The sequence below is a fragment of the Neophocaena asiaeorientalis genome, unplaced genomic scaffold (genome assembly GCF_003031525.2).
Source record: "Neophocaena asiaeorientalis asiaeorientalis breed wild unplaced genomic scaffold, Neophocaena_asiaeorientalis_V1.1 scaffold89, whole genome shotgun sequence".
NCBI lineage: Eukaryota > Metazoa > Chordata > Mammalia > Artiodactyla > Phocoenidae > Neophocaena > Neophocaena asiaeorientalis.
Window position 1 is genome coordinate 4,370,534 of NW_020172592.1, and position 12,890 is coordinate 4,383,423.

The window sequence follows — 12,890 nt, forward strand, 5'->3', positions numbered from 1 at the left end:
CCACATCAAGCTGCCTTGTACCCTCTCAACACGCCACCCGTCTTCCTAACTTCCTGCCCTACACACTGTACCATCTACCTCAAGTGCCCTTCTGCTTCTCTACCTAGAGCATGGAGTCATGAATGTTAACAAGTTCATCTCAATCCTCTGGGCTGAGCTCTTCCTAGAGTTGGTTAGTGAGGAATGCAAGGTGAGCCACGCCATCCAATTAAGTACTCTGCTCATTAACAGCAACAACGAACAGGTGTGGGGTTTTTGGTTTTGTGTGTTTTGTGTGTTTTGTGTGTGTGTGTTTAACACATAGGTTAGAGTCAGGGAAGGTCAGGGTGGGATGCAATGAGAGGGAGAGCTGTTTCAGCAGAGGTCAGGCGACTGAACGGGGTGTCTGTGGAAGCCGCAGCCAGACCTCAGGAGCAGCACAATGTCAGCTGATGCTGACATTGCAGGTGGACGCATCAGCTAGGACCACTGGGCACTGATCAAGCCGAGAGACACAGACCCAACCGACAGTAGGCTCCACAGTAACAGCGCACCCCAGTCACACTTCAGGGGTCGCTAGGCAAGATCAGTGCGGATGGGAAAGGGCTAACCTGACAGGCAAGCCTGGTCTGCTAGGGTCAAGGGCCCACACCACTCACCATATCCCCGGGGGCTGTCTTGCTGAGGAGCAAGGAGAGGGCGCAGAGAGACTGAACCTTTTTACCAAAATATGCTCAACAGCTAACAAGGAAACCTTTTAAATTTCCTTATTAGAGTCATTTTACTGGATTAGGCTAAAATTATGGGGCTTCTCTTTTCCTTCTTTCTGGCTGTCCAGCAGGACAGAAGCTCATGTGGACAACACAACGCTTAGAGAAAAATGAAGAAGTTACCTTTTCCTTTCCCTGCCTGATTGCAGCATAAGTTCAATTTTAGCAATCTTCCATGACTCTTCTAACAGCAGCATAAGTGTTAACTGCCCTGTAATTGGCAGAATATAGTTTTATGTATCAAGGGTCACAGACTCTGTTATTCGTAGTACCACCACTCCCACCCCTGGGCAAGCTGGGAGGGCTGTAATACAGGGACTTGAATTAAAACAGCCAAGCTCCCGCACAGCCTAAATTCTCCAAGTCAGCGTTAGACAGAAGCATGTCTTACTCATCCTGGAGGAATTATTAGGCTGCCTTTCCCTACAATGTTACTTCAGCGTTCCTAACTGCCCCACCCCAATAAAAAAGAGTTAGGAAAAAGGACATTCCGGATGATTTGATTTGCCTTTCAGTTTGAATAAGATACCACGATTGTTCTTTCTTCCCCCAGAGACAGTACCCTTGAGAACAAATGCACTCACTTTTTTCAAAGTATCTATTCAGTTTGGATAGAAAAGTCATTTTGTATAGCATACGAATTTTGTTTCTTCACATTAGCCTAGAAACCTGCATTAGCTCCATTTTCCTTCCTGCTTTAAACATTTTATTTTAAATGGGAAAAAAAATCTATGTTTCTTTTTTCTTTTTAAAAATGAATCTTTACAGAATGGTGTTTACATAGAGACATGAAGTAGTTTCCTCACATAATTTTAAAGGGATTTAGAGAGAAGACGGCAAATTAGAACGACCCCAATGTAGAACTGCACAGGCAGACTTCAAAAAGGTTATTAAAAGAACCACAGGACCGGGTTTTCAGCTTGTGAACGGACAATGTAAGTTAATCAGTCAAGAGGATTTTAGAGGGCATTTTCGGTAGAATAGGTAAAAATGAATGGATAATACAGTGGAATGAATACCGTAGGACTAAGAATGACATAGAAGAGTGGAAAAAAAAATTGAAACAAACAGCAAGAGCAGTAGGTTACTAAAAGTTAGGGCTGATCATAGACCGCACGTATCACGGAAGTTCTGTGGTCAAGGTAGGACTTGGACTCCCCCTTGAGGGGTGGGTAGAACCTGACAAGGAAAGAGCAGAACTTCACAAGGCCTGAGGGAATAAACGGGTGTGGGCTAGAATGAATGGAGATCACCAGATTAGAGCAGAAGTTATGATGGGATCGTATGTGTTGAACCTTAGGAAGGGCTGTGACAACCCAACTGGCAGAGGACAATGTCCCTAGACATCTTTTCTCTGACCACAGTTTACTCCAAGTCTGGATAACCTAAACTTGAGCTTTCAAAAATTTGGCCCAAAACATTATATCAGAGCTTAGAAGTTTGCTTTATAACTCTAGTATGGAGTAAATAAATAAACACACACACACACACACACACACACACACACACACACACACACACATATATTTTTGCTCCAGAAGAGACTTGCAGTGGGTTCAGTAATTTTATCTTTTTATAGTATGTACTTATAATATGGGATAAACAGGTCCATAGCTCCCCAATGCCAATTTTCCCAGAGGAATTACCACCCCCAAACGTACAAGTTCACACCAAGAGAAAAAGAACGTGCTGATAGGCATGCTACAGTGATTATCAACCCCAGAGGCATGACACTGTATACAGTGATCAGTGTGACAAAAGACTGCAAGTAATCTGGAATATTAGGAACCAAAATTTTTAAATAGCTTCATCTTCAGAACCTACAGTAGACTCAGGGATTCCCTGTAAAAAGGTCATCTCACTGGCATTCCAAACTGCTTCCTCGGTGGGAGAGAAAGGAGATAAACCATGAGGACTGCTTGCGAGTTTACTTCAGACACCCTTATACCCCGTTAATCTGGGTACACCCCCTGGGACTGCGCATACTTCCGACTTCAGGATGGGAAATGGTTAAGAAAAGCTGCCAGAGAGGGCCAGTCCCACAGAGTCACAGCCACCTCTAGCTTAAAAAGCATTCCACTTGGGCTTCCCTGGTGGTGCAGTGGTTGAGAGTCCGCCTGCCGATGCAGGGGACACGGGTTTAAGCCCTGGTCTGGGAAGATCCCACATGCCGCGGAGCGGCTGGGCCCGTGAGCCACAGCTGCTGAGCCTGCGCGTCTGGAGCCTGTGCTCCGCAGCGGGAGAGGCCACAGCAGTGAGAGGCCCACGTACCACAAAAAAAAAAAAGCATTCCACTCCTTCTTAGAAAGCTTTTTAGCATTTACTGAAATGCTCCTTGACTATTCCTGGGCAACTTCTGACCTACATTAAGACCACATTACATTAAGAAACATTTTCCTTACTTAGACAATCGAATGATGCATTATATTTGCTTCACCATGGCAAGGTCCTCTATAAACAGCGGTGGTGCCAGTGGCACTGAATTCATAACCATTTCAGAGTCAGTCTAACATTTTTATAGCTTCTGGTTATAACATCTCAGAAAGGGAAGCTAGAATGACCCCCATAACTCTTGGGCACACACTCTAGCAGTTGTTAAAAGCGTACGTGTTACAGCCAGACAGACATGGAATACTCCACACACCACTGTGTGACCGCAGATAGGTTACCTGATCTCTATGCCTCAGTTTCCTCACTTTAAAATAGTAGAAACTGATGAAATAATGAATATAAAGCATTTAGCATAGTTCCTGACATAAAATGCATCCTCTACAATCAACCTATTAGTGTCTCATTAATATTCTGACATTTTATTTCTTTTCTAAAAGCCTGTAATAACTGCTCCGTACTGTCTTTTTTTTTTTTTAACAAGAGTAACTCATCTTTGTTATGGTTGTGGGTGCTTCTCCCTGAACCTATTTTTCTTACCCATGAGATGAGGATAATACCACTTGCCCTGCTAATCTCAACGTATTCTACAAATTGAATACATAAAAGTTGCTAACTGAAATTTTTAATCTGCAATTCATCATACTGAAATAAGTTTGTCATTAGTGCTGTGGATAAACAAAGGCATGTCAGGATCATCACATCATGACTCAAGTCCTGTCCCCACACCCCGTCTCATGAATTAATTTTCCTTCATTTTAACCATATAGTGACTCAGCATCTTCATGTGATAATGATTCATGGGTTTTAATCTGCCAACTGTTGCTTCTAGATTATTTTCAGAAATGTCTGTTGAGCTCTTTCTTAGGAAAGTCACGACTTGGAGAGAGGATAAGATGTCAGTTATTATTTTATTCCAACTTAAGCTAAATCATGTTTATTCCCAACTTATATCATCTGCTCATATAACAATGATTAAACTAGAAGCAGCGTGGTGCAGCCGGTAAGGCATGGACTTCTGGAGTTTGAATACCAGTTCAGTCATTTATTAACTGGACTGAATTTTCAGCATTTTACCTTTCTGAACCTGCATCTGAGAAATGGGAATAAAACAATTACTTCTTAAAGGAGATGATCTTAAAAAGCAGAGCACAGTCCCCAGACACAGGGATGGCTCCCTAAGTGAGAATAATTTTACAATGGAACAAAACAGCATCTACTTACAGTTCACAGATGCCAGCTCTAGTGGGAATGAGAGGCACCAGCTGCAGTAAAAGTTTGACACCGTTTTGCCACGCCTCTTCTCTTTCAAATTCACAGTACAAGTAGCTACACTCATCAGACGAAAACTGGTAGAAAACATAGGTATCTTGAAAGCATAAATGCTGGTCCACTGTTGGAAACAAAAAAGGCGTGGATCAGTTTTGTAAAGTATATCATTTAGAGAGCCATAAACTGAATAATAAACTGAAAGACCTACTAAGTATTAGGGAGAAGCCAGGGATAGGACGATAATGAAGTCCATTCATGTTCACAGTCCCACTGAATTAAAAAGGACCTACTGACCACCCTATTTTTATTACTTGAAGCTCTGGCCAGCACATTCACATGTATTTTACAACTGTTCTACTTCAGGGACAGGTGAAATCAACAGCAATTCAAAGGCAGTAGAAGAAACTTTTATTTTTAGCGGCCCAAAGCAGTACATTTAAATACTGTGGTGGTACACAAATACAACACTATGGCAAGATTTAGATCAGTGGTTCTCAACCAGCACTGAGGGCATTTAGCAATGTCGGGTGACATTCTGTGTTGCCACAGCTAGGGGGTGCTACTGGCATCTGGTGGGTGGAAGAAAGGGATGCTACTAAACATCCTATAATGTACGAGACAGTGCCCCCTCCACCATTAACTAAGAATTATCAAAAAAAAAAAAAAAAAAGAATTATCTAGCACAAAATGTGAACACTACCAAGGTTGGGAAACCCTATTTTAAAAGAAATCAAGACGTGGAGACTTTTCCAAAAAATATTAACACAAAATGTTTTGCTAAGCAGAAACCTGAACCGCACAAGCAAGCTGATAATTATATTCCTCAAAGGCAGTTAACTGTTTTCCTAAAGAAGAGCATCAGGTGCTAGGTGGGACCGACTAAGATTACACCCACATCCCCATCTGTACCACTTTTCCACAGTGGGACCTGGGGTGTGCCTTTCGGAAACTTACTATGTTCTCTGACCCTCAATATTTATCATCTATAGAAGAACAGGGCTTCTCAGTGACAAACCAGCACCTGAGTGATAGAGATAAATAAGGAATCCAAACTGCTTGACTTCTAAGTCTTCCATTCCCTGGCTGAACAAAGAAAAGAGATATCCACCATCTATTTTAGCTTCTAGTTAACATCAATTTTCTGTTCTGTTTCAACAGCTTATTTTCACAGATCGTTTATGACTACTTACACAATTAAAATGGCATACACATGCTACTCGTAAAGTCAGTTTCTGATGACTATTCTAAGAACAGCAAGACAACTCACACATTTAGAGCAACTAAAGATGTCACTGATTTTTTTTAAAAAACTGTGTGCATCATTTTAAGTAGAGAAGAGGGGGTAAGGGAAAGACTCTTACAGGTAGTAGTTAATGAAACAAGTACCTAATTATTTTTACAAAAGGTGTGAGAAGTAACAAAAGATGAACTGTCAAACGCAATTTCCATCTAGATTATAATATCATCTAGGAAATCAAACACATTTTGGTCAAGTAGCTTAACAACATAATGATTCTGCGCCTTCAAAACATGTAACACTAACCTGATGACATAATTCCCATATCCAGTAGGAGCTGCCAGACCCCTATGGCCATAGATCTGCATTGGACCAAAGGACAGTGTTCTAGAAGCCAGTCTACCAGTTCCGACCCAACGCAGCTTCTCCTGGACAAAAGCAAAGCCATTCCCAGTAAGACATGGTTGCCACCCATTTGCCAAAAAAAATGAAATTTAATACCGTCACTTTCATGTGCTTTTAAACAAACAACTCAAGAATAAATGACACGGACCTCTTATCCATCTTTCAGGTTTCAGTTCAACTATCGCTTGCCTTACAGAAGCTTAGAATCATATCCTCTTATACTTCTTCTTCGCATCACCTAACATTTTGCAATTATACATCTTTCCAAATGATTGGTATCTCTTTTTCTCACCTTGAGAATAATTTTCAGGAGAACAGGGACTATGTGTATGTAACATTTTGCAATTATACATCTTTCCAAATGATTGGTATCTCTTTTTCTCACCTTGAGAATAATTTTCAGGAGAACAGGGACTATGTGTATGTAACATTTAGCAATTATACATCTTTCCAAATGAATAATATCTCCCTTGAGAACAATTTTCAGGAGAACACGGACTATGCGTATGTAACTTACGATTAATCGCCAACATCAGAACAGTCCAGGCCCACGGTAAAGTCTCTGAATATATACATTAGAATAAATGAAGGAATAAATTTAGCAGCCCTTTACCTGAAGACAATGCTTCTGCCTTGGTAAGACAAGTACCTCGAGTTGGTGGTGATCAGCTTTGGTTCAAGCAATTACACATTTTAATCTCATCTCTTTGAGAACAAAGTAATTCCAGGGTTAGACAAGGCTATACCACAGTGAGTAGTATGAAGTTTTGTTTTCTGATCTTTAAACGGAGAGTAAATCTTAATATTTGCCTCAAAGAACAATACATTTGACTGTTAATCTTTTTAACATAATCTAAGCAATCTGCCAAGCAGCGTAGATCATAAACCCATAAACCTGGATGATGGATTCCACTAACCACATGCAAGAAATACTCTCTGTAATCCTTAAAATACATAGCTGTATTCAAAGAATGCCCCAATTTGGGCATCACATGCGGTACTTTCATGCCTACTTCCCCATCTTTATCAGCTTCAGATGAAAAACCAAATGAAGAAAACTTTCTGAAGTTTTTTTAATTTGCAGAAATTTCATTGAAACCCACTCTTCCGTATGGAAAAAAAGGTCACCCAAAATTTTTTTAAAGAGGTGTATCATGTAAAAGGCTATCTTTCTCCTATATTTGGTATTTAAGGACCAAAAGATGCCAACATTTATTTGTATTCCTAAAACAGAAAAATATTGTCTATCTTTTATGATTGGCATAGTTATAAATACCTAGAAATCACACAGTAACCAACATTATGAAGAAATGCCATGAGATGCTACATTTTCTTTAGTGATGGAAAAATAAGGTAGTAAGCATTTCTGCTGAGATATCTGAACAAATATTCTACTTTAGATAAAGTATCACTTTTTGGGAGTAAATATTTGAAAGATACTCTGAGGCCATTAAGGCAATTCCAGATTGTACCAGTTGTACAATTCCAGTTGCAGGTTGGCATTAAGACATAAGAAAGATTAACAGTCAAATAAATGGATGTTTTTTGAAACAAAACAAGAAAACAGATTGCAACAAAACAGGCAATTAGACCAAACCGTCAAATTTAACTTCTACAGGACACCTTTCATATTAAAGGCTCGAAGTGTTAATTCCTCAACACCTCTGTCAATTAGCCCGCATCTTTGGGCTTGCAAAGCACTTTTATCATCTTATTCCTTATTCTCAGAACAATACAGACAGCTCCTCAGCCTGCTCTGTGTCTGACACCACCTGGAACACGGCAGGATACAGCAAAACATTTACGAAACTAAACTGTCAAATTACAAATGGTGACTGGACAGATGCGTTGGCCTGTTTGTTCACAGCTGATGAGGAAGACGTGCCTCAGACCAGGGCTTCCCAAATTGGTGTTTAGTAGGAGTCAGTCCCCTGGGGCATCTTGTTGACGTGCAGACTCTGATGCAGTGTGGCTGGGTGCAGCCTCCGAGCCCTCATTTCTAACCGGCTGCCGGGTGATGCCGGTGACCCAGCCCCACCTTCTCGTTGGGAAGGGCTCGGTCTTGGGGAGGTGCAGGGCTGAGTGGATATGCTAAAACACGGTCCCGCCGTGACTGCTGTCATGTGTAGTTATTACTGAATAATCAGGCTCCCGTGCTCGGAGCAAGCTACTGTTTCGGGGGCACACGATCTCTTTCTACCCCCATCTCCAATTTAACAAGTTATGTTGTGAATCGCTTTCAACAATCCATCTGCACCAGGCAAAACATCACTGGGGTAAGGATGAACACTATCACTAACACCACCAAAGCAAACAAAATGAGGTAAGCTGCCGCTGCCGTTAACTCACACCCCCTTGACTTGCGGACCAGATCAGCAACAATCCATTTTAAATACCTAAACCTCCAGGACCGAGGGGAGAGCAGTGGAGAAATCAGAGATGCCTGGAAGGGAGGAATGTGAACACCCACGGCAGTTCTTACTCCCCGTGTATTTTCAGTCTTGTACTGAATCCAGCAACTGTTCCGAGTACATGCAGATCTAACTAGCGTTGCCGTACTTGACAGGAACATTGTGATATGGAGGTGACTGGCTCCAAGGCCAATGTGATTGCCATAACAAAACATTAATTTTACTAATCTCTGAAGTTGAAAATTCGCTTTCTCTTGGCCTCCTTCTGTCTCCGGTTACATTTTTAGTAATTAATTCATAGTATAGTGCAGAGAGAACCCTCATCTCAAATGTCAGTGGGGCAGTGGTATTTACACACTTACATGAAGCCTCAAAAAACTAGTATGATTTTTCCTATAGTACCAAATAAATGGAAAACATTTCACATTTGCGAAAGTAATCCTCATGGGGTACATGGAGAACGCTTTGCTCAATTTACTACCAGACAAATGAAAATGACCCAGCCTAGGCAATCATATTAGCACTTTGTCTCTAAACCCAGAGCATTCATCAGTCCTTAGATTATAAAAGAAATGAGGTTCTGGCCTGATCACCTGGAATCTGAAATAGGACAACTCATGCTCTCTCCACATTCTACTCCCACTAAACCCTAGGCATGTTCTTACTTGGATGGATGGTTCTTTTCCATGAACCTGATTAATGTACATCTCCCAATTCTTTTTCAATCTATATCCAATCAGAAACAAAACTGAGAACAAGGACAGATCCTACATACAGCCTCATGTGGGGACTGAAATGAATCCTATGAGCCTGCTGACAACTAAACCCAAAGACTTACACAGGCAGACCTCATTTTATTGCATTTTCATATACTGTACTTTACAGATACCATGTTTACAAATTCAAGGTTTGCGGCAACCCTGCATTTAGCAAGTCTATCGGTGCCAATTTTTCCAATGGCATTCGTTCACTTTGTGTCTCTGTGTCTCATTTTTGGTACTTATCACAATATTTCAAACCCTCCACCAACAGAAAAGATGAGGACCTGCTGAAGGCTCAGATAACGGTTAGCAAGTTTTAGGGATATTTTCAAAATTAAGGCATGTATATTGTTTTCAGATAAAGCTATTGCACACTTAACAGACTAGAGTGTAAACACAACTGTTGTAGGCACTGGGAAGCAGAGTAACTCATGTGACTCACTTTATCGTGCTGTTTGCTTTACTTCAGTGGTCTGGAACCAAGCCTGCAGTATCTCTGAGGGATGCCCATACATGCAGTGTCAGTTTAAAAAAAAAGGGGGGGGGTGGAATTAGGCTTGTCTAAAGTTGACACCACCATCTATTTTTTAAAAAGGCGGGGGGAGCTCTACGTGAAGTAATCCAACAATCACCACAGCCCGTCTTCCAGCCTGTTGCTTCTGCTTGGCCTAGGCTCTAAACCAGTGGTTTTTCAGACCCTGGGCCGTGAATTCCTTATGGGAGGGTGGGGCAGTGACCTTTGAGCTTTCTCAAGAGGTTCACAATTCCATATACACAAAAGCATTGTTTGTCAACAGAATAAATCATATCTAACCTATGCCGAATGTGTCAAAACCTACGGAAATACTGTGATTAATTAACATGGGATTTTAAAGTGTTAATTCATTATAGTTCTCTCATCTCCACTACACAGTTGGTCAATGGTGCCAAGATAACCGATTCTGCCAAATTTTTTTTTATCAGAAAGAAGTTGTTGGCATGAGATAGTTGCTGACAGGGAAGGGACACGAAGAAATGATCTAGGGTGTGAAAACTCCCTAAAGCTTGATGTGGATGTAGTTACATAAGTGTGTGTAATGACTAAAAATTCATCAAGCTGTACCCTTAAGATTTGTGCATTTTACTGTATGTAAACTATGCTTCAGAAAAAAGGATGGGGGCTCGTCTTACTCAAATAGGTTGGGAACCACTATCCCCAAAAGCCAGCCCATGATGGAATTTTTCCCATCTGTGGCGAATGGAAAAAAAGAAAATGACTGTATTGAGTTTGTGATAAAGCTAAATTTAGTTAACTTAAAGAAATGTCTTTATTCTGAGACCCTTTCCTACTTTTTTTGTTATTATTTATTCTGAGTACTCTCCCTATTCTTTATGGTATTGTAATCTTCCAGTTGTAATCTCCCTATCTTCAGACCAGGAGTCCAACTGTGAAACACTCGGCTAAGTTTAATTAAGAGAAAAGTCACCATACCACCAGTATCCCAAATAGACACTTCAAACAAACCAACCCTCCTACTACTGATAATTGCCCATCTCTCTGTGATCAAGGTTATGACTTTAACATGTTTTGGGGTTTTTTTCTCAAGGAGAATTTCTGACAAGGGGTTAGGAAACTGTGTTACCTGTAAAATCCCTTGAGGTTCACCCTGTCCTTTATCAGGTCAGCTGCCTGAACGATGATAATATTCCTCAGTGCTCTTCCTGCACAAGAAGAATTCTCTCCATAAATCTACACGGAAAAGACAAACACTCACTGAGAATTCAGAACAATGATGTGACAATTTGTGAGCTGCCAATGACATACTATATAGAAAAAGTTATGGCCAAGTCCCTAAGCTTAAAACACTTAACTGCTTTAACTATAAATAATTCCCTTTTACAGAGTTTCCAGGGCAAAATACCTGTTTTTTTAGATACAATGTTTGTACCAATACAGCAAATTGAAGAATATTTATATATGAACTCTGCCATATTGATAAATGCATACTTGTAAATGTCTTGGAAGCTGGGAAAATAATTTTTTCCTATCTAGCAAGCATCTCGCACCATGACACAATTTAATAGCAGGCTTCCGTGCTTTGCTTTTAAGCTTCACTCAACTGCAGAGTTTACAGTTAATGCCAAGCATCCTGGTTTCATCTACTTCACAATTCCATCTAGCAGATAAAAATTTCATATAGCTTCTTTTTTTAATCTTCTGATTTGTCCATATGCATCTCTGATTCTTGGAGGATGAAGCAGGGTATTCCTCAGATCTGGAGAGGTCTATGTCCCACTTTATAAACTACCTCCTTTTTCTATAATTGGCAGCTTCGTCCACAGGGCAATGTTGCTTCACAAAGGAAGCTAAATGAAAATGAACCGTCTAAGTAAAGGCTCATGAAAGTGAAGATATATTGAGGGTACATGCTAACATCTGTTTACTTGTTTCTTGCTGAACTCTTTTTGCACCTACAAGATATTTTATGTCTTCTCCCAAGGCAAACAAATCGATAATATATTGACTATAACTTGATCCGGAACACTTCAACCCCATCCTTACACTCCCTTAATTTTCCTGTAATCACCTCCTAAACACAACCTAAGAAGAAAATGTGAAGGACAGGAAATGATTTATTTTTAACATGTTAAATCTATTAAAAAAAGAAAAAACGACTTAAGTCCGATAACAGAAAGTATTACCATAAAAGAGGTATGAGTCAGCTGACACTTGACTAGTCCTGACAATGTACCAGTATTCATTCACTCAGTCATTCAAAAAACACTGAGCAGCTATCAGGTCCCATTCCAGATGCTGGCGATGCAGTAGTGAGCAAAGCCAAAACGGTCCTGCCCTCACAAAGCTCACAGTCTCCTGTTATTCTAAAATATGCAACCCTGTCAGCTGATTTTTTTTTTTTTTAACATAACGTAATGAAGGCATCCCCACCTTGTTTCAATGAGCATTCGGAGATATTCCACTATTAGATAACAATAAATATAAATAAGCCCCTTTTACACAAAGTTTTCAGAGTAAAATATCCAGTATTTTTAAAATACAGCATTTCTATCATACAGCAAATTGAAAATATTTATATTATATATGAACTCTGCCATGTTCATAATGCATTCATGTAGAGGACTTGGAAAATGGGAGAAAAATTTTGTCCTATCCATGACACAAGCATCAGAACATTTCAAACACCTTCGGCCGTGTCATCCCAGGTGAAGGAGACGGCATGATCAGGAGCAAAGGGAAGAATCACTGTTTCAGAAAATGCTGTAAGAGAGATAAGAATCATACCTGGGAAGGAGTAGGTTCAAGGTATGGATTGGAAATTCTTCTTGATAGAGTCTACATGAAAAGAAAGAAAAGGGGAAAATTAGAACCAAACAGAAAGCTTTGTACTATGAGGACACAATATATGCGACCGTGGCAGGCCCAGCAGTTGTCTAAGCCAAAAAAATGTCATGGGCCATGGAGGATGAACATCTTTATTCTCACTCAGTGTAAATATCTGGTCAACATTCATCCCAATGGGACAGGATATTCCATGGGAACGGTTCCCAATCTACAGAGCGCAACTTTAAAAAGTGCAACAGAAAAACAAGGATGTTTGTATATGTATCACTTTGTTCTCAGTGTGATTTTGATCCCATTTCTCCTTTCCCTTCTATTTCCACTCTC

The 12,890-nt window shown here is 40.4% G+C and overlaps 1 protein-coding gene across 1 annotated transcript in view; it reads right to left on the minus strand.

Annotated features, from left to right (window-relative positions):
- RAPGEF5 (Rap guanine nucleotide exchange factor 5) overlaps positions 1–12,551 on the minus strand; it is a 177,107-nt gene extending 164,556 nt beyond the window's left edge. The window contains exons 1-4 of the mRNA XM_024738490.1: positions 12,507–12,551; positions 10,846–10,952; positions 5,953–6,074; positions 4,362–4,530 (exon numbers count right to left, since the gene is read on the minus strand). Of these exons, the coding sequence (XP_024594258.1) occupies positions 4,362–4,530; positions 5,953–6,004 (221 nt within the window). The 5' untranslated portion in view covers positions 6,005–6,074; positions 10,846–10,952; positions 12,507–12,551. The remainder of the gene's footprint in view (positions 1–4,361; positions 4,531–5,952; positions 6,075–10,845; positions 10,953–12,506) is intronic.
- Between the last annotated feature and the right edge of the window lie 339 nt (positions 12,552–12,890).